We start from the raw sequence: 22,832 nt of genomic DNA, 5'->3' as shown, positions 1-22,832 counted from the left end.
GTCGATATAGCAGATAAAGGCAAAGAAGCTTTTGTTATATTTTAACAAAATTATAACAAAACCTGTTACAAATATCATAACAAATTTTGATATAATTTTGTTCAAAACATAACAAATTTTGTTACATTTCTGCTACTGCTGCTAAGAAGTTCTGATAGAATTTTTGTTATTTTAACTACTAACGAGACCAAAATTATATCAAATTATGTTAGAAATACCGTCATAACAGAATATCATGATTTGTTATAATTTTGTTATGTTTGTCTGATCGGGTAACTCTCCGTTATGATTCAAAATTTAGCGGATTTTGAGTGCATTGTCGCCTCTGTAATCTATAGTCTCTGTAGTCATTTCCTGCGACGCTCACGGGAATGACACTTCCAATACCAACCTATACAAAAAAAACGTAGCCAACATAGAGCGGGCCCAAGCTGACAGCTTCATAGATGGGCTCAAGCTGACAACCGAGTCGGATGTATAAATTGTTAAATTTTGTTAGTTTTAGTTCGATTTTAGTCAAAGTTTTAGCATCACATAACCAATTTCAGGCAGACAATTAATGCGAAATACATGAAACTGTGAAAATGGTTAGATAAATTCGTTTTGTGAAATCGCTTTGCGTTTGCCGCCTTTTTCATGTGAGCAACGAAAATGTGACGTCATATCAGCCCCCTGGCGACGCTCGACCGCATCGTGACTGCAGCGCGCCATTTTGTGTAACGATTATTTCGGTGTATTTCAGCCAAACAGCTCCTTTTTGACGACTAGGTGGCAGCTAACAACGATGTCCTGTATGTAGCCACTACTAAACAGGTTAGAGTGTCTGTTTCTTATCGAAGATAAGCACAATCAGATAGTGTCAGGCAGAGGAACAAATTGAAGTAAAATCATGTCGACTGTTGTCCCTAGAGAAGCCTAGATAAGCGTTTGTGAGGGTAGTTAAAATATCTGTTGTTCCGCTTTGTTTTCTATTTAGTTGATCAACTTGATTTTCTTACCGTAAGTGGCTTATTCATTGGCACCTTACTTGACCTGCCACTAGGGGACTAGCTGGAGCGGTACAAACACGTAATGCAGACAGGGCAATGTGGTATCCTGATATTAATGCCATATTGTAAGGTTTGCCTGAAGTGTGTAATAGGATGTTTACACGATATTCACTGGATCACCGGTAGCGCGTAGTGAATGACAGAGCGAGAAGAAGCGAGCCGGTGCCACGATTCGGTGATGGAAAAAACTGTATTTTGAATAGCAACCAATATACCGGTAGCTGGTTACCACAGGCAGTAGCGAAGAAACGCTTATCGTTTTGCGGGTATGGCCAGGATTACCGACAGGAAGTTGCGCTTCAGTTCGTTTTGTCGCTGTTATGTTTTGCTGCGCAATTTAATATATCTGCGCGCACTGGTTTCCCGATTCCTGGCAACACTACCTGTTTTTTGACATTCTCAATGTTTACATTATCATTAATAAAAACGTGGTTAAACGAATTACTTCGCGATTTATATTAATCCCAAAAGAATGCATAATCTTAAAATAAATACGTAAAAGTGGTGTCAGAAGTGAGTCAAAATGTCGATTCCGGAGGATGTTTTACAAAACCTCACGGCTGTTTTCGCCAATGCGCTAAAAACAGCAGTTCAAGAAGTTCAAGGTGGTGCCAATGCAGCACCGGAAGGAGCCCCAAAAGCAGCAGCGTTCACAATTGGCGAATACAGGACAGCGGACTGTTCATCGGTGGAAGACTATTTTAAACGATTTGACTGGGCTCTCAATCTCAGTAGAATCCGGGAAGTGGATTATGCGGCGTATGCTCGCGTTCATATCGGCAGTGAATTGAATAATGCGCTCAAATTCCTAGTGAGCCCAAGACAGCCGGAAGATTTGACATACGCCGAAATGAAAAGAATATTGGTAAAACACTTTGACCGGGCAAAAAATAAGTATGCAGAGAGCATTAAATTTCGGCAAGTACGTCAGGAGCCAGAAGAGAATGTTGCAAGTTTTGCATTAAGGTTACGGCGGGCAGCTGTTCATTGTGAGTACGGTGAATTTTTGGATCGTATGTTAATCGAGCAGTTTCTTTTTGGTCTGGAATCGCGCGGTATGTGTGACGAAATTATTCGGAAACAGCCGGAAACATTCGACGCAGCATACGAAATTGCACACACGATGGAAGCAACCCACAAAACATCAGTGGAGGTGACAGCCAGCCCAGCCGGTATAACAGAAGCATCGAACAAGTTAGGTTATGTGTCAACAGGCATAAAAAAAGAAAGCTTTAGCTTGAACTCGAATAAACCCGATCGTACTTCAACATGCCACGGCTGCGGAGGCCGTCACGAACGAAAATACTGTAAGTTTCGTAATGCAGTATGCTTTGCTTGCAAAAGAAAGGGGCATCTGTCGAAAGTATGTAAATCGAAAACGGCCCAGATCCAAGAAGAAATGCTCCCTTTGTCGGATGAAGGTTCGGATTCCACGGACACTTTTCAAAAAGTGAATATTGTTTCGCCAGTTGCGTCGCTAGACAGGAAGATGCTGTATGTCCTGATCGACGGTAAAGTTGTGAAAATGGAGCTCGACACAGGAGCACCGTGTGCCATCATAAGTCTGCGCACACTTCAACAGATTAAAAAAAGTTTTCGCCTGCAAAAGTCAGAAAGGCAGTTCGCAAGTTACACTCGTCATAGAATCCACTGCATAGGCCGCTTGCCAGTTAACGTTACACTAGGCAAGACTTCTCGGCGTCTAAACTTGTATATCGTTGATGGTGATTTCGATTCACTTTTCGGCAGAGAATGGATTGCGCAGTTTGCACTCGATATTGACTTTGTACGATTGTTTAAGGGCGATGAGCAAGTCAACACACTTACTATAGCGGAACCGGAGATCACAAAGGTACAGCAGCTACGACTATCACACCTCATTTCACGTTTCGACGATGTATTTGGAGAATCTGCGGGGAAACTTGCGGGACCTCCGGCTACGTTACATCTGAAACCAGGAGCAACGCCAGTCTTCGCAAAGGCACGAGAAATTCCTTTCGCACTTCGAGATTTATATGCCAAGGAAATCGACAAGAAAATTCTTTCCGGACTTTACCAGCGGGTGGAGTCATCTGAATGGGCATCTACTACTCATGTTGTTGCTAAGAAGAATGGAAAGATACGAATCACAGGTAACTATAAGCCGACCCTAAATGCCAGAATGATAATTGATGAGCACCCAATTCCTCGTGCAGATTATCTCTTTCATAAGATGAAGGGCGCGACTATCTTCTGTCATCTAGATATAACTGACGCGTACTCCCACTTGACAGTTGACGACGATTTTAGTCATGCTCTTACATTGAACACACCCACACACGGGTTGATTCGACCCACTCGTGCTGTTTACGGTGCAGCTAACATTCCCGCAATTTGGCAGCGTCGCATGGAAACAGTGTTACAAGGGCTTCCGAATGTTGTGAATTTTTATGATGATATTTTGATTCATGCGGCAAATTTCGAGGAAATGTTGAAGGTGTTAGAAAAAACACTGAATAGGCTGAAAATAAACGGACTTTGCTTAAATCGGTCAAAGTGCGTTTTTGGAGCTCCCGCTGTGGAATTTCTGGGGCATAAAATTGATGCAGCAGGGGTACACAAGTCCGACAGGCATGTAGAAACAATACGTGATGCTAAGAAACCGGCGAATGCAGAAGAGCTCCAGCTATTTCTAGGAAAGGCAACTTATTACAGTGCTTTTATCCCTAACCTATCGTCACGAGATAGGCCTCTGCGAGATATGCTGCTCCAGGATAATTTCAAATGGACAACAAGTGCCGATGCAGCGTATGAAGAAATTAAAAATGCGTTGATTTCACCACAGGTACTGATGCAGTACGATCCAGATCTTCCATTGTTGTTAGCTACGGACGCCAGTAGCACGGGACTTGGTGCGGTTTTATCTCATCGTCTGAGCGATGGAGCAGAAAGACCGATTGCCTACGCGAGCCGAACGTTGAGCGCGACGGAGCAACGTTACCCCCAGATCGATAAGGAGGCCTTGGCTATAATCTGGGCTGTGCAGAAATTCTTCATGTACCTGTATGCTCGTCATTGGACTTTGATAACCGATCATAAACCGCTCTCACAAATACTACATCCTGAAAAATCGCTTCCAACGCTTTGTATCAGTCGCATGGCCAACTACGCTGATTTTCTAGGTAATTTTGATTTCGAAGTAGTGTTCAAAAAAACAAAAGAAAATGCAAATGCAGATTATTGTTCCCGTGTTGTTTCAGCGTGTCCGGTAAATCTATTGCGAGAAAATCATGCGATTGCTTGGGATGAGCAATTAGATGAATTTGATTGCTTCATGTTACGTCAAATCGAACAGCTGCCGATTAATGCTCAAAGAGTCGCACAAGAAACGCGTAAAGATGAAGAACTAGGAAAAATTCTTCGTGCACTCGAGGATGGCATATCCTTGGAACGTTTAGGTTTCAGATCTCCCCAAATCAACTACAAAACTGCCGCTGGATGCCTAGTTTACGAACATAGAGTGATCATACCTCGTTCTTTACAAGCAACTATTCTGAAGGATTTACATGTTGGACATCTGGGAATAGTAAAGATGAAAGGGTTAGCGCGATCGTTTGTATATTGGCCCGGAATAGATTCAGATATCGAAAGGACTGCAAAGATGTGTTACGAGTGTGCAAAAAATGCTAATGATCCCCCAAAGTTTCGTGATCACGTTTGGGAATACCCTAAGGCGCCGTGGGAGCGCATTCACATCGATTTTGCCGGGCCACTTTTGGGAGTAATGTTGCTAATAATCACGGATGCATACAGTAAGTGGATCGAGGTGAAGGTTACAGTTAGCATGACAGCTAGTGCGACGATTACTCTGCTTGATGAACTTTTCTCAGCGTACGGAGTTCCTACAACAGTAGTCTCTGATAACGGAACCAACTTTACATCTACTGAATTCAAAACATTTCTTCGAATGGCAGGCGTTAAATATCATAAGTTAACTGCTCCATACCATCCATCCACCAACGGACAGGCAGAACGAAGTGTACAGACAGTGAAGAATGCATTAAAAGCGATGAACTCAACGAGGAATAACATACAGCGTAACCTGAACGAGTTCCTTCGTCGATACAGAAGAGCCCCTCATTCTACTACAGGTCAACCACCGTGTCAACTATTTTTGGGTCGAAATATTCGAACATGCTTAGACTTAGTATTACCAGCGGATCCATCAACAAAAATCGATCAACAACAGAAAAGTAAAATGGATTCGTCTTTTCGTGAGTTTAAAGTCTCCCAACCAGTTTATTTTCGTTCCTATAATCCAAGAATGGCTAAGTGGGTTCCCGGCATTATCTCGGCTCGCTTAGGAGACTTACATTATGAGGTTGATTATAAGGGTAAGAAATGCAAGCGACATGTTGATCAACTGCAAAACAACGCGAGCGAATCAGTCAGCGAGTCAGAGAGAAGTCCATGTATGGGTGACAAGCCTGATCCCTACCGCTTTCAGTTTTCATCGGAGTCTACACCAACCGGCGTTACCATTGGATCCAGCAGTCAGGAACAGTCAACTTCAACTCCGATCTCAGGCAGTAACGGTGGCGAACGGGCCATCACCCCTCCTGTTAGCCAAGACACTGGTGCGATGGCGACACCTGCAGCCCCACGAAGATCGACGAGAACAAGGCGGCCACGAATCATCTTCTCACCCGATGGTCGCTGAAGGAGAGAAATATTGTTATGTTTTGCTGCGCAATTTAATATATCTGCGCGCACTGGTTTCCCGATTCCTGGCAACACTACCTGTTTTTTGACATTCTCAATGTTTACATTATCATTAATAAAAACGTGGTTAAACGAATTACTTCGCGATTTATATTAATCCCAAAAGAATGCATAATCTTAAAATAAATACGTAAAAGTCGCTACTTTGGATCTTTTACGCGTGTCTATTGTAACTAACGACTAGCTCGGTCGGACTACCCACCAATGTACTGGAGGAGACTCACTGCCCAGAAACTTACCTCGGAGTATCAAGCAGACAAAACACCAAATACACATGCAAGACAGACATAGGGCTCAGTAACGAAAAAGTTATACAAAGCCAATCATTTTAATACTTATATTTATATGCGATCATGCTTCATTTGAAGGGTGCGGCCGACTGGAATTATTGGGGCCCTGATGACAGGAACATGCAGACGTAGAGGGGGAGAGAGTGTGACGTACCTTGGCTGAAACGATGTGAATCAAACTTTCCTGGATCTTGATGGTCGCTCTATTCACGGCGCTCGTGGACAAAGGAGAGACTCATTGGTTCTGGTGTCGAAGAGCGGGGCCAGGCTCAACCAGACCTCCTCGGGCCTTCCCCTCCGAAACGTTCGTCCCTCTCAATGAACACGTGTGACTCGACGATGGCGTTACTCGTCGGCCACCAGCACCTCTGCTGTCACCGGTGACACGTGAAATCGCTTCTTACTCTGCCGGAACGGGATCCGGAATGGTTGTAGATATAAGACCCGCCGATTTGGGCCACGCTGCTGAGAACGCTGTGGGGTACTATATAGTACGTAACCGAGACTCGGCCTCCTAGACAGTGGTTGTTTCCTCCGAAGGGCTTTCGCGTTCGAACAGGACACTAGCTTAATCAGCGGTCAAATGCCGATTCCAATCGGGTTACAAGATGATGAAGGTTTTCTCCGATTCCACCGTAGTGGAATATCACAGGGAACCGCTTGACGATCAGACGACTTAGTCGTTTCACGATGCGTCGTAATCCTCTTCAGAGCAGCTTTTTAACACTCGCGAAATCTAGCAAATTCGCTGACAGGCAGACTAACTTTGGCACGTGGTTTTGTACCACCGAGAAACTTTTTGATACCGTTTGGAGAACAGGCAACAACGATCCTGTCTCTTGATCGGTCTAACCACGATTGATTCTTTTGCTCCTCTGTCATCACTCTCTATCCCCCTTGCCTTTTCTGTCGATCACCGGACACAGTGGTGTTGCGTCGAACTCACCTATAGATCTGAAACTCGCCGCAGAGATGTTAGTCGTTGGATATTTTAATGCGGTTCTTTGCCGTCTTTTTGCTGGTCTGTACAATTTTCTTTATTATTGTCGACTTCATACGTAGTCTTCCAGCTTATTTTGGGCTGGGTGTAGTCACCAGGGTGCAGGGTGGTGAGTTTAGGATTAGTACTTAACTTAAAATTAATACAAGTAGAATGAGCTACCAAAATTTAAACGGAAACGAAATCAAAATTAATGAAACACAGAATAATGGAATTTAAATTATCATAGAATAACTAAATGCATGTCTTAAATGTACATTCAATGCCTTGTTGCCGATGTCGACGGTAACATTATCAATTTGTCTTGGGCTCGACAGTGAGCTAGTTAACTGGTGTAGATGACTGTTACAGAATCTCCTCACTCGTATTATTGTCGGCGCTGACAAGAGATTCTAAATAAATGATCAACCACTTCCAGTTCAACGCCTTTAACTGTCACTGTTCGCGGGAGGCGAACATTGTTTTCTCTAGAACCTCTTCCTATCGTTTATTTGGTTTTCGACGCACTGATTTTCCAAACAGCCACATAGAGTTACAGAAACCTGTTGATTACCAAAATCAGTCATAAATCAGTTGCCGCAACTAAACGTAATGGAAGTGTGCTACTTGCGTTGTAACCCAATCCTCATAGTCTTCGTTTTTAGTTTCATAGAGGACAGTTCATCTCCTTGTCGCAATCCTCTGCGGGATTCGAAGGGACTCGAGAGCGCCTCCGAAACTCGCACGTAGCACATCGCTAGCTCAAGGGTAGCTTTGATCAGCCACGTTAGTTTGTCCGGAAAACCGATGTACTCCTGACATTTCTGTAGGATTTTTCGGAGAGGAAAAAATTGATTCGTAGTAGATCGGGCACCCATATAACCGGCCTGATACTTCCCGACGAATTCTCTTGCTACTGGAGATAGACGACGTAACAAAATCTGGGAGAGCACCTTGTAGACGGCGTTGATCAGCGTAATTCCGCGGTAATTAAAACAATCGAGCCGATCGCCCTTTTTACAGATGGGACAACAAAACATTCCATCCATTCCTCCGGTAGTTTCTCCCCATCTCAAATCCTTGAAATTATCCAGTGAAGTGTCGTTGCAAGTGGTTGCACGTTTTTGATGATGTAGTTGAAGAAACGGCCTTTCATGCTCAACATACACATGCTCTTGCTGATCGTCTTCCAGTCCATGACGCGATCCTGCATCCTACCCATCGCTAAAAAGCCAGTTCCCAGCACGTTGGTCGCTCTATCGCTCTGGTAAAATTGGACCTTGTCGTCACGGATTCTTCATACCTTCTTACCTTTGCGACAGATTTTTGCAGTGCCATGATGCTGAACTTTCACGGTTCTATTTCACTATTTCAGTCGACCCCTGTCACCATTCAGTGCCATTCAAACGAAACTTCGTGATCTGCAGTTCCAGATACCAAGCATCCATTTCATATCCTTATGTATTATTATTATTATTAAGCATATGTATTATTTTTTTAAACAGTGGTTTTACAATTGATGAAGGGACGGTAGGGGAAAGTAATGAAATATTTTTGGAATGGTGGGGAAAGGTGAGGGGGGGGGGGGGGGTATTGGTAGCTACGATCAGCAAGTAGTCGTTGTGACTTCTACCTTTTGTCCAATGCTGGAAGGTGCATGGGTCGATTTTAGCTTGGCTTACTAGGGCTACGCTACCCAGTCTCGTGTTGGGGTTGCCATCTTAGGTGTTGTGCCGAGACAACAGCCGCCCGCTTCGGATCAGACCTTATCGTGAGCAGCTCCTAACCTGGATTACAACCGCGCACTTGGTTGAGGAATCATCAAACCATCAAGAGCCGCTCCTGACATGGGAACAGAAGCTCAAGGCTGACAAAGTTATTTTTCGTTGCCAAACTCAGCGTTCGTATGAATGCTTCCTTCCCTGTCGGTATACGGTATACATATCCTTAGTTTCTTAGCGGTTACCCGATCTCCGCTAAGATTCCTCGTATTCTGGCTGGTACCACGAGGAGGTAGGGATGGGAGTTGCTAGTTAATAGGCTAAAAACCACTATGGGGTCTATTTTATACCTTCTAGTACGCGAGGCATCGATGATGCGCATTATTCAGCCATTCACCAATGCCTTGCAAATGTGTCAGGACATAATGGATCATTGAAAAAGCTGAAAAAATTCACAGGTGGCTCCTGGCTCCAGCATAGACACACACTCGACGAACGTCTGTGAGCGACTGTCAAACCGTATTTCAACTTGATCGGTCCACCCAAAAAGGTCGATTTAGATTAACCATCAGCAACCGTCAACAACAACGGAACGGAAAGGAATTTTGACGTGTAATCTGTATCAGCCTTAACGTTTACTCTAAATCTGGCACGTGGTGCTTTAGTGTTTATCTAGCGGTAAGCATGACCAAAGGTACCCAAAATGATCCATTAGGTTTGCCTACTTATCCGAAGTGTTGACTGACCATTGGTTCTTGAAAAGTTTGACATCATCACGTTACACGGCCCTTACTCCGGGAGACTTTATAGATTCAAGTACAATAGACCAAATCAAGGTGACGTCATTTGGCAGATACTGGCGCCCTTGTTTACATAACAAACGCAGCATCCAATAAAGATTCAGTTGTTTGAACGGCAAGTTTGTTATTTAAATAGCAATATGACTAAATTATAAAAGCCATTATGCCAATATTAAATACATACGCTACATTCGATATAAATGAAGAAGAAGATCAGTTTCAGTCAATTGACGGTATTATGATTTGGTCTATAACTGGTTTGTAACGCAATTTTAACCACTGTCATCATTAGTACAAAATAAAACACCATTAATTATATACTTTTATTGACAATATTCAATGTAATACAGATTACATACATTTTGTGGTTTGTTCATTACATTATATTTCATTACTTTTTGTTTGTTTCTTACTTTCTGTTGTTCAATACTTCAATATTCCAAGCTCACACTTAATCTCTACCATTACTAGGTTTTGTTCCTAATTAGGAAAAAACCGAAAATGTGCACAGGATCGAAACAAATAGGTATGTTTACAAGCAGGCATTCATTTTGATCGAAATCGCGGATGTTAGTCCGTTTGCAGTTCGGTGAGTCACCACGAACTGTTTACTACGCTTTCGTGATTGACGAATGACATCTGTCAGTTGACAGACTCTGGACCCATTTAGAGAAAAATCGTGGGTTTGCGTTTTATTTTTATTTTAAATAGTCTCATTGCAGTCAATCAACTTTTTAGGAATTGCATGCCAATGACTCGAAAAAAGCAGAATGGAATTATTTATTAGCCAAAGTTCTAATAAAGATCCTGTATATGCGTGAGGATGATGAAAGTTACTCTTAACTACTCGAAATGAAAAAGGTTTTGTGTTTATGAGTTTGTTTCATGTTTGCATTTAAAAAACAAGGAGCGTGATTAAATTATATGTTTGCGCATTCTATCCCACATTGCTTCGGAAGTTTCCGGACTGGAGCTCATAGCTAAGCAGTTCATCACGCTCTCACTAATCGAAAAAAATGCTGTATTTGTTTTGCTCAACTTACTTTAATGATTATTTTGTTACCTACTTATTAGTAAAGTATTTACCATTTTAGTTAAATTTAATGTATTTTCCGTTAATCTGCAAATGTGTTGCTTCACCATTTTCTTATTATTGTTAATGAATGTGTGTTCGTATGTGAGAGTGTATCAGTTTAATAATGTTGTTTTGATTATAGTTTTGTTTTTGTTTTATTTTTAACGGTTTTTTGCGGAAATGGGTCGATTATTTCAACATACAGATGAAAATTTTTATGCTATCTTTGCTACGTCAGTGGCTTTAATGTTTCGGATGATAAAACGATGTTTGGTTTTCTTTGTTCAGTTGACACACACTGTATAGAGTTAATACAAAACCTGACAAATGGCCACTTATAGTGACTTTTTTAAAAATTCCCATAAAAATGTTGAGCGAATGACATTGGTTTCATTTTCTTTTTGTAGCTTGTTATTTTATCATGACACGTGTTGGCCACGTGTGTTTGGGTGTCTGTGTGTAGTTGTTTGTTTCGTTCAGTGTCAGCACGTTTGATTGGAATTCGGTAGGATGATTTCGTTTAATTCCCTAATAGCTTTTGTCGTTCGTTTAGTTCTATTTTTTTCTGAATTTATTTTAAAATGTACTGTTTTGCTACCTTTGAATATATTATTCGAAATTGTCTTCAACTTACGGGTGAGCGTATAAAAAGAAATTTGTTGTTCTTTGCAATATTTTGGCGAAAAAGGCTCGATAATTTTGGATAATTTATAAATAAAGAAACAAAATTTTTCGCAAAGCGTAAACAATCAAGTATTCTTTACTTTTTGGTGAGAGGCTTTGCCTCTATTTAATTTACTGTAGGAAGTAAAGTACAAACGCATTGTAATTTATTTTTCAAACATAAAAAAGGCTGTACGTGGCCTTTGGTATTTGAATAAAGCAGCAGTTTCTATATTTTGTTAGTGCAATTGAAACGTATCTTCTATTTAATAATAACATACAAAGCCATGGTTTTATTTTCTACTTTTAATTTTGCCTCATTACATTTTAATATTGTTTCGAGAATGTAAAAAAACGTAAATGACTCAATGAATACCTCTTTAGCGTGTGTTTTATTCGATCCGATACTGCTAAAGTTCTGACTAAATTGTTTTTTTATTTAAATCGATCAATCATTTAATATTTATATTTTTTACAAAAAATAAATCACGTGAAAGCTCTTACAATTCTTTTTATTTCATGAATACTTTTCCATTTCGTCGCATCCTTTCGTTAGCAAGCATCGAGAACTGAAAATAAACTGAAATCATAAATATTGGAAAGAATTAAATGTCAAAATAAAAAATAAAAACGGAAAAAACTTACCATGTATTATGCATTAAACAAGAACCAAAATTACACAACAAATAAAACAGAGAAAAAAGGATTTTAAACAACACATAACTGAAGACAGTTGTTCAACTAATAAATTCTATACAGCGTTTACGAAAGAAACCTGAATAGTGGCGGAATTTTATGATTTAATTGTGCTTTCGTTAGTAGGTTGGCAGTGACTCGGAACGGTTCAATATCCTTTGTCTTTTTGATTTTTACCCAAATAGATGAGACCACCGGGGAAGTTCTTCGGTCACGACTGGCTTGATTGCAGTATAAAATTCTACTCTAGTTCCGGTTTTTATTATCACTGTTTTATTTTTTATTCATCGGAGAGCGTTTAACCTAATTAAACGAAGTTTTTTTTGTTGCTGTATATCTGGCATTTGAATGCGAAAATGGAGCTGGATTTTCCCTATTTTGTTTTTTTATGTAAACTAAACTCGGAGGCTTATTCATCTTACTTCTAGGAAAAATATTAACTTGTTTCGTGAAAAGAATAGTATCAGAAAAGCAACTTCATCTACACTATTGTACGTTTCTCAAATTGTTTAGCTAGAACAGGAATCTGACGAAAATTGATGAAGAACGTTTGGCGATGCAGAAAAGGAATGAGAACCGAATAAACCCTAAACTAAACATTTTTTAAAATAAGACGATATTGATTAGAATGTGTTGAGATATCAATCGTTTTTTTCTCTTGCTGTGTATATTAATTGCAACCGGTTTCGTTCTAAGCTTGACTCCGTTTCTAAGAAAATTCTAAATCATACACGATTAGATCCGAAAAAAAAAACAAAACGTTTCCTCGAAGGAAGATTTTCTCGGACCGGTTTTTACTCTTTAGCTTCAATCTGAAGAATAAAAACGACCCGCGAAGAAAGGAGGACAATTATCTATTCTGCAAATTTTGTACAAAACATTAATTTGGAAAATGACAATCAATTCTTCTATCTGTTTTGAAATTACGCTTAAACTAATGTATAGAGAAAGAAAGGCTGTACTATACATAAAATTTATATAAAATACTATAAATATATACGAAAATATGATATATATATATAAAATATATAGGAGTAATAATAAACCATTATTACTAGTTTTAGATTGTATTACTACAAAAGACGGCGCTACCCTACTTCGGAGCATGACAAACATACAAGAGAACTTTTCCGATTTTCTTCGATTGCGCCAGCTGTCGTAATAATCGCCGCGCTTCGGCACGGCCGGTAGCGCAGAGAAGTCTCGGCTATATCCGGTTTAACGTTTCTTCTTCTTCTGAGTATTACAGTAGTAATTGTCGCAAGTCTTACTCTAAACGCTAGTAACTAAACATAAATCTGAAAAAGTAATCGTAGAAATAGTCTAACCAATAAACATATCGTCGAATCTTTCCTTTTATCTGCCTTAGCACATTTTTATCCATCCGCTATGGGTTTGCCGCTAGTAAATAATTCACCTAATTATTAAAAAAACACTACAAGCGCTCTTCATCTAATTTCTCGCTTTTCATCGCCCGATGTTTCTGTTTTTCTTTTGTAGCATTGAAACAGCAAATCACATTTTACTGTACATATTCATGTTTCATTCTCTTCTGCGCCGATGGTGTTGCGTAATTTTTCCAAACTCTGCCTTTCGTAGCTTTTCATAACACACGTGAAAAAGTAAACAATAGTTAATATGTTCGTCAATAAATCTTGTTTGCATCTTTTCGCGAATGAAAATGCTTCCTACCTAATTCATTTCCCTCTCTGGCTCTCGTTTTTTCTTCTCGCACGCTCGTTTTTTTTATTCTACCAGCAAGTTTTCTCGCTCACGTCCAACTAATTTGTTTTGAACCGCAACGATTTAAAAATGAACAGATAAACACCAAAGAATGTGGTCAACTATTGTAAAATTAAATTGGCAGAAGTAGTCGGAGAATTATTAGCCAATAGAACTGAAAAGAAATTGAATTGCATCCGAGGGCAGTTAACTGCTTATTTGGCAGCAGCTTCCTCTTTCTCTTTGTTCTCCTCCACTGCAGCCTTTTCCGGCTTTTCCTCCTTCTTCTCCGTCTTTTCGTTGGAATTATCCTTCTCCAGCTCCTTCTCGGACTCGTTCTTGTCCTGCTCGGCGGTCTTCTCGGTGTCCGCTCCTTCCTTGTTTTCCTTGGTTTCCGGCCTGAAAGTAAAAGAATACATGATTTCAGTATGCTTTTGTTTTGTAGCGTAATTCGTTTGAAGTTTCGTGACATTTGTTGGGAGGATTGCGGTTACGATGGGGCGACGGTTTTCTTTTTTCAACAACTACGAACAACCAAATTCTGCTTTGATCAACCATGGAGGATCGCTGAATTTCATGGATGGCAATAAGGAATCGCTAGAGCAGCTAGAACCCCAAAAATTAGATATCGTAACGCTGTAGCAGATCTGTCGCAAAGGCGAGAAGGTATGGTAGATCCGTGGGTCAAGGACCAATGTATCAGAGCGATAGACTTAAACGAGCTGCGAATGGGCTTTGTATTGTTAGGCAGAATGGAAGATTGCGTGGTGGACTGAAGGGTGACCGTAGAGATCGTAGAGGGCGACTTTGTTGAAAATATAAGGCTATTTCTTCAAAAGAAAGCATTAAACGCACAGTTAGAGAAAAAATAAGACAACTGTTTGTCGGGGGACCTCCAGATCGTCTCGGGGATTTGAAAGCCTAGGTTGGTAAGGAAGCGATATATGACTTATGATATATGCGATCAATGACAGGGTTCCATAGACAGCACATCGACACGAACGATAACGGTCAGCGGTGCATCAATTTTGCAGCTTACCGAGGCCTGGTAATAAGAAGCATTTCGTTCCCCGCAAAGATATTCACAAAACCATCTGGAAACCAGCAAACCAACGAGCAATTCAACAACTGGCCTGCTGTCGGCAATCACTCAGTTAGCTTCGAGGTCCCATGCTGGCCCAACAAGCCATTCGTTGTATGTTCAAATCTCGGCTGGCGGTGTTTGCTATATAGAGTTAGTAGGATCGTTGCACTAGCCCCGTAACTGCCTTGTACCCTTGATTATTAAGGAACAAAGATACACCAGTCTCCGCAGATTCCATCGTCAATAAAGTATTTCCTGACGGTAAGAGTGTTTACCCAGTAAACCATTTGGTTTGTATATCTCGATTGCAACTGAGATATACGAAATTATATCTGAACGAAAAAGTTATATTTCACGCCATATATGAACATATATGTACCAAAGTGGAGGCGATATACGTGCGAAATTTTTGACAATTATTTGTAATTCTATTTTGCGTAGTTTTTATAACACGCAACTAAATACTCCTGGATATATGATTAAGATATAATCAAATATTGCAATCGTCTATACTGCTTTATAATTCACAGCCATGAATTGTATATGAAGACACGCACGACTGCAAAACAACTTATTGTTCACTTCGATTTGACATACTCTAATCATTATACAATTCCAATGTGAAATTGACATGACAACGATTTAATGTGAACTTTCTATTACGATTTTGTGTTATCTGGGTACTGACCTGTCATAGTGTTCGTAAAGCGTTCTGATAGGCACACATTTGACTATACAATCTGTCACTAATACTGGTGTAAAATGAGAAGGCGATATAAAGACTATTATAGTCTAGTAAACTCTGCCGCTATTAGTAGTGCTGATGATATTCTTTTTACTCATGTATGAGGAAATCAAAGACTGGCATATCTAGTTCTTTTAATAAACTAAGCTTGTACTCTAACAGTCAGCTACGAAGTCCGGGGATAAAAAAGGGTTAAGTGTTAAAGCCCAAAGCATTTTGCTGCCTGGACCTACTGGATGACGCTACTTCTGTCGAGCCAGAAGCTTCAACCATTCAAGACGTATGGAGCGGGATTCGATCAGCCATAAGAGAGTCCCCAATGGCCGGCGGTGATAAATGAAGAAACCACGAGTGCAGAATATGACTGGTTTGAAGTGAAATGCCAGCAGGTGATGAAGAAGTAAAAAGAGCTTGAAGTTTACACTAGAATTAGACTAGTTATTCTGGGTTAATCATCCGCGCAAGTCCATTGGGGAGATGAACCAAACTCGTAAGGGCTACACGCTGAAACCTGACATGTGTAGGGATGAGAAAGAACATTTGATCACTAACGAGCGCGAGGTGGTCGACAGGCAGAAGCAGTTCTTCCATGAGCACTTAAATATATTCAATATATCAATATATGCAATATAACGGAAGGAGGCGAAACGGAAGTTAACCTAGAAGGGCCCAAACACGAGAGTAGCATCCCAACTTTCTGAAAGCGGACAGCGGAAAGGACCACTTTCCGACTAAACTCTAGAGATATAATAAGGAACCACTGGTAACGGCACTTAATTGGATTTATGAGGAAAAAAATTTACCGGAGGAATGGATGGATGCTTTGGTTTATCACCTTATAAAAAGAGAGAACAGCTTGATTACTGTAATTACCGCGGCATTACGATGATAACCGCGGCCTACCAGGTGCTTGTCGAGATCTTGTTACGTTGCCTATCCCCAATAGCAAAGGGACACTAGACACTAACCTGGTGGGCTTAATTGCAGCCCGCGCTAAATTGGATCAGATTTGCACGGTCTGACAAATCCTTCAAAAAATTAAAGCAAAGTCTTGGGCTTAAGCGACTTTCTAAGACTTGACCCCTCTTTATCTACAGACTTCGCAACGGGCTGCTAGAGTACAAGACAATTACGGGGCAAAGGCAAAATTACTATCTAGCAGTACTTCCCTGCCGAGATTCGAATATAAGACGTCTGGCTTTTTAGACTAGCATCGTACCTCCAAGCTTACTGGGCTGAAATCGTTCAAAAATATGGGGAATAAAACGTGGCCACAAATGATATTTTCGTGTATTTTAGGGTAACACTCATACAGTGTGAATGTTATTTGGCGGAGTACAAACTGAAAGCGGAGAGGCGGAGCCGTATGAATCACCGGCTACAGGTTTCATTGTACATCTGGCGAAAGTCGGTAGGCTGCGGTGGGCCGAATACGTCGTAAGGACCGACAGTGCGAAAACAGTTCTCTTTAACAACCCCACCGGCATCAGGAACAGAGAGGCTCAACGTACAGTCTCGACAAGGTCTAACGTGATTTGCGACTTCTGAGACGACTGGAAAATTGGCGACAAGTGGCTCAAGATCGAGTTGAATGAAGTCAATTGCTTGAAATAGCACGAGCCACCCCGCCTCTATGCTGCTGATGACGACGACTTACACAGTCGAACAGGAACAGGTATGGCAGTTATTACCCGAGTACAAATTTCCGCATAAACTTACGCAGTTGATCAAAGTTACTCTAGAACAAGTGATAGTGCAATGTGCGTGTTTCGAGGGAACTCTCAATTCATTTCCTATCTCGAGGAGGATTACGGCATGTCGCGGCAAGAGTATGTTCAGTCTTGAATGTTATTGAAACTTGAACATTCCGGTAGGCTGCGGCGGCATCGCAACAAGAGGAATGATTTTCAAAATGAGTAGGTAAGGGCTCGTACAGAGTAAAAACAACTATGACGCGACGCGACTTCTCGCACATTCGTTTGAACGTGCAGCCCTGCCTTCGGCGAAAAAGGGATTCGTATTTAAACGAATGTGAGCGAAGTCGCGTCGCGTTGTAGTCGCGTTTACTCTGGCGGTATCCTAACGCCTAGACCTCGCAGACGACTTCAATGCATTACTAGAAACTTAAAAAGCTAAAAACAACAGTGACAGAGACTATTTATGATGATTGAAAGTTATGAACTTGAAATCGTTGAGTTCAATATATTTGGAATCTTTAATCTGCGTCGACAACACGAGTAACGAGATTCAACCACGCTTAAGCTGGAAAGCGAAGTGTGGCTCAAGCGCAAATGCACGAACCACGAGCTGCAGGCATTCCTTGCAGCAGGGTTGCCAAAAGGTTTTCTCGAAAACACAAATAAAAGAGTCTAGCAAAAATCTGGCGGCCGATATGTCCGATGATGCGACAATTTTGTGGAAATGTCGTGCAGCTTTTGTTCAGCGCAGATGTGAAATTTTATCTGAAATTAGAAGTGCTAACCTTGTTGCAAGACGGTGAAACGGAAATCTGGCACATTTCCAAATATCTGGAAGATTTTGAGCTTTGTCTATTTGGCGTGCAATCAAAATTCTGGAAAAACCTTGATTTATCTGGCATAATGACAGCCGTGCCTTGGATAGAAATGTAAATTATCGTACACCTGGTAACAGCCGGGAGGTTATGTGACCATTTCAAACCCCAAATTTCCTAACGTATGCATTAGAAAAGTCAACTGGCACTCTGCCATCTGATGGTGAATACACCTATGAATCGCTAATCGCAGTAACCCTGTTGTACACAGAAATAAATTGATGGCGATATAGTTGATATGCAGCAGTTCATTGGTTCCGCTCCTTGGGCCGGGAGGTCGCAGCAACCGCCCAAACGATGAAGAAGTACCTGGCCGGCCGTGTCTGAGCAGCAGGCAATCACCCAGAGGGAGCGGTTAAAGTTGAAAACATCCTTTCGGCTAGGCGGGACGTTGTGGTCACAATGGACGACGAGACATATTCGACACTGAACGACAATAGCTGGCAGTTGGCGGGGCACTTCACGTTTTCCACAAAGGCGGTAAGCGATGACGTCCAATATATCTCACACACCAATTCCCGAAGAAGATTCTTCTGTGGCTGACGATCAGTCAGAACGAAATGTCCACGCCGCTGTTCCAGGAGATTATGCCAAGAGATCACTGGAGGAGACGGACTGATTCAAGATAAACGCTGTACCAAAGACCGTCAACCTTCCCAATATCCACCAACTATAATCAATGGAAATATTTTGGGCGAACCTCAAACGGAGGATCTATTTCAATAAGTATTTGATGGCCAAGAACGGGCTGAAGAACAGGCCGACAGCCATCTTTTCCTCCACCATGGCTAATGTTCATGTCAAGTGCTGCAAGGTCTCCGGGCAGGGGCTCAGCTTTGAGAAGCCATAATAAACGCAGGATTTAAGGAAAGTTGGTTCCAATGAATTATCTTTCATAGTTTTTTTTTCATCGCCATCCGCAATAAGTCCGTTTTATTAATGCGATGAAAAGAGAAACAGCAAATGTTGCAACAGGCTACTTACTCAGGCTTCGGTAGATGAGCATTCAGGTCCAGCTTGGTGCAGATGTCATCCCAATCGGGGAAGCAGCGTTCCTTGATCCGTGAAACGTGCCCGACCAGATTCGGGCAGTTCTCTTGCATAAATTCCTTGAGAGCATACTTCACTTCGTCCGAAATGTAGTGAATTTGGGCAAGGACGGAGAACGCAACACAGTCGAGCTGGAGTTGAGAAATAAAAGAACGTTAAAATGATGCAATACAAATTGAGACAAGTTCGAGTAACTCACAGTTGTTGGCTCGTCACCGAAGAAGAATGGCTTGTCGGCCAACAGCTCGGACAGCACCTTCAGATCCTGCTTGCCGAATTCCTCGATTTCCTCAGGCTTGTGAACCCCGAGGCCCTGAGCTTTCACCTTTTTGGAGCCCTGTAAATACTTGTGTTGTTAGAATGGATGATGGGGTATTAAAAACGGGTGCACACTACAGAAAAATAATCATGCAAATGAGACAGGCTGCTTCGGAAGGATATGTAGGGAGTGTGTTGTTATTACATGCAGAACAACCACAGACTAACAGACGTAACACTAACACTTGAGTGGTATAAATTTGCTCGTCTTATCTGAGAGTGATACTAGTCTCTAGTATTACGTTTGTTAGTGTGTGATACAACGTTTGCGTAGTAAAATGAGGTATTGATTATGGAAAACTTGGATTATATAATGTAGGATAGGACTTGGAGAATTTTGAGCTGATAGGGATGCTGCCTCTTCATTAGTAACATCAATGCTACCTTGCGTCCGAATTGGAATTTGAAGATAAAGTTGAGCACGGCATTTGGCAGGCGGCTGCCGAGGGCGTGCTGCAAGTTTACTTTGTAACCCTTGATCATCTGTTCGGGATTCTTGCTGCGCCAGAACAGTTGCACCCAGATGAGATGGTTCTCAAGCATCGAAATCATAGCATGAGCGATGTTGCGCTGTTCCTGAGTCAGAGCCGCATCCAAGTCCTTTTCGTAGCGTTGGGCGAGCTCCTTGATGATGATGGCCGAGTCAGCGATTTCTTCTCCATTTACCTCGACGAACGGCAGCTGTCCTTTCTTGGAGCGCAGCTTCAGCTTATGGTCAATGTTCTGAAAGATACAAAATAATGAACCCATTAGAAAGCAATTACTCATAAAGGTTAGTCAGAATATCAGCGGTAATCAAGAGAATGTCCTATATTTGCAAGTCTGCTAGTATACATATAAAGCAGAGCAAAGCCTAGGTGCTACATTCCGTTATCGAAACTTGACCTTCTGTTTTTATACGACAGACTTCGCAGCCAGCTGTTAGAGTACAGGACAATTGCAGGGCCAGTTGCTACGATCCTATTGACTCTAACAGCCTCTCCCAGGCGAGATTCACGAGATTCATTTTGGAAAGAACAGTTTTCATTTTATGAGCAGAATAACGCATATCACTACTGTTACGCCAAATTTAATCCTAGCTAAAGATAAATTGTTTTTCTATGGATCGCAAAACAAACAATTGTGTCAGGACTGTAGAATCACATTTGAAGTGATTATATCTCAACAGCAGTAAACAATTGATTACATTTATGTAGAAAAGCCGGAAGCTGCCGCACTTGTGTTACATTCAGATGAAGTAGCAATTAAGTGCAATTCAATGAAATGTCAAATATTCAATAAACAGGAATAGATACAATTTCATAAAAACGCCAAAAATGTGTACCTATCAACTTTCATTTCGTCTTTCATCTTGAAAACCCCCGATGATTCATTTCATTTTCGAAATGAGAAAAAATCCACGTGTGGCACACCTATCAGAACATGTATATCTTTTCCCACGTGTAATGTAGGATGCTATTTAGGAGATGAAAATCATGCGTGCCTTGTGGGCAGCCGCACTGTCACCCCCGGTGAAAGGACCAGAACACTTGGCCGCGTCGCGGCACTGAACCAAATCAAAGCAGCAAGCAGACACGAACAAGGGTCGTGGTTGCGAGGTGCAAAAAATCGAACGATAAAGGCAGACATGTTTGTGCTCGGATGCCCTATATTTTGGGACCGTTTTTTGCTGCAGAAGGCAATTGGAGTAGAGAGGAATAAAGATATTTTTGTGAGGGTATAGCTGTTAAGAAGCGACTCTCGTTGAAAATGATGCTGCTGCTACTGATGATGATGATGATGATGATGATGCTGCGAGTCTGCGTCCCTCATCCGAGCTTGGATCCCCGAAACAGTGGGGTGTGGTTGCTTTTTCCATTAGCAAACTTTCAGGCTCGGTAGGGATTTCACTACTATGCAGCGAAGACCAACGGAAGTTGGACGCCGTCGTGTAGTAGAAGAAAAGCCGGCCCGGGGATTTTTAAAACCATCCTGCCACCACCCACTAGCGATATCTAACGATGACGGTATTAGTAGTAGTGCCATCATAATAGCGAGTCATCATGCCGGGTCTACCTCAACGTTCCTACGTTTCCTGTTGTTCCTTGCGTTGTCCGCGCGCTCCGCCTGTGCCTGTCGATTATGGCTCAAACGTCGGTCGTGCATGCACGAGAGCATGTTCCTTTGAGATGATCGCCTACGCTTTATGGCGGAAGAGACCAGTTGAGAGAGCTTTGTTTGGCAGAAAATTATTTTTGGTTCTGTATATATTGGAAGTGGAACTATACATATGGGCGTTTCAGGCAATTGGTTACTAACAGGGTTGAAACAATAATCCAATGAGTGCAATTTAATGGTACTTAAGGAACTATCATGATAAACGATTAATAAAATACTACTGATACTACTGTTCGTAAGCATAAGCATCAGTAATTTTTTCCGGTTAAATGCTTCTAGCACAGATAAACAGACGAGACCCTTGCACTAATTCTATCGTCCACGCAAAAACCACTCAATTTTTAAACAAGTTTGTTTTATAACATGGTCAAAGCGCAGCTCACAAGTGTTGCTTCGAGTGTTCAGTTTAAAACCATTACAAATGTGAAAGCTCTACAATATAACACCCTACAAATAATGTTACTAAAGAATAAAAGGGCTGCTTAAAATGTGTAACAGGGTACATTTTCACAATATTTACATAGACAACTCTCTTGTCTGAAACTTGTAACTGGAGGAAAGTGAAACAGGACGGAGTTTGCGGCAGTTGGGCGAGATGGCAAACATTCCAAATATTATATTGGCGATCTTGCCAAATTGAATTTTCGGTGTGTTTGCAAAAGTAGTTTGTGCTTTGCGATTGATGCGGTGATGAAGGTTAGGAAAATAAAATTTAGTTTTGCATAGCAACAATGGACACCGAAAAGGTGTTAAATAGATATAGTTTTTCACTAGTGTGAAGTCTCGCTTTTTCCGCCGATGTATGTTTGGAACTTGTTGAGATTCTGCTTCTGCGAAAGGCATGTATAAGGTAATAAAAAAAGACATTATTTTGGTTTGGTTTGCTTCTGCTTGCTTGACACAGTCGTTTCATTTTTTTCTTCCGTTCTCTCTCCCTCCCTTCGTCAGCTGTAAGAACTTATAAAACATTATAAAAAATTAATTAATTACTGAAAATCCGGTAATTATTTGACTACACCGAATTCTGAACCCCTTAAAAAAGAGCAGAACTTTTTGTTTTCTCTATGCTATAAGCTATCTATAGAATTACGAAGTTGTCCTGGAAATACGATTTTTTGGTAATATATTTTGAACTAATTTTGCACATCGA

At 41.3% G+C, this 22,832-nt stretch overlaps 2 protein-coding genes across 3 annotated transcripts in view; one reads left to right on the top strand and one right to left on the bottom strand.

Annotated features, from left to right (window-relative positions):
- The first annotated feature begins 1,572 nt into the window (after positions 1-1,572).
- Positions 1,573-5,748, top strand: LOC128735748 (uncharacterized protein K02A2.6-like). The gene has a single exon (XM_053830237.1). It carries the CDS (start codon positions 1,573-1,575, stop codon positions 5,746-5,748), a length of 4,176 nt encoding a protein of 1,391 aa, XP_053686212.1.
- A 6,544-nt stretch (positions 5,749-12,292) lies between these two features.
- LOC128733608 (failed axon connections) overlaps positions 12,293-22,832 on the bottom strand; it is a 132,321-nt gene continuing 121,781 nt past the window's right edge. The window contains exons 2-5 of one of the 2 annotated variants that reach the window (XM_053827325.1): positions 19,910-20,248; positions 19,407-19,553; positions 19,142-19,338; positions 12,293-14,155 (exon numbers count right to left, since the gene is read on the bottom strand). In XM_053827325.1, coding sequence (XP_053683300.1) covers positions 13,972-14,155; positions 19,142-19,338; positions 19,407-19,553; positions 19,910-20,248 — 867 coding nt within the window. In that variant the 3' untranslated portion in view covers positions 12,293-13,971. The remainder of the gene's footprint in view (positions 14,156-19,141; positions 19,339-19,406; positions 19,554-19,909; positions 20,249-22,832) is intronic. The other variant, XM_053827326.1, reaches the window with a different exon arrangement.

The sequence above is a fragment of the Sabethes cyaneus genome, chromosome 2 (genome assembly GCF_943734655.1).
Source record: "Sabethes cyaneus chromosome 2, idSabCyanKW18_F2, whole genome shotgun sequence".
Taxonomy (NCBI): Eukaryota; Metazoa; Arthropoda; class Insecta; order Diptera; family Culicidae; genus Sabethes; species Sabethes cyaneus.
The sequence above is the reverse complement of the archived record's forward strand: the minus strand, read 5'-3'. Positions and strand labels throughout refer to the sequence as shown.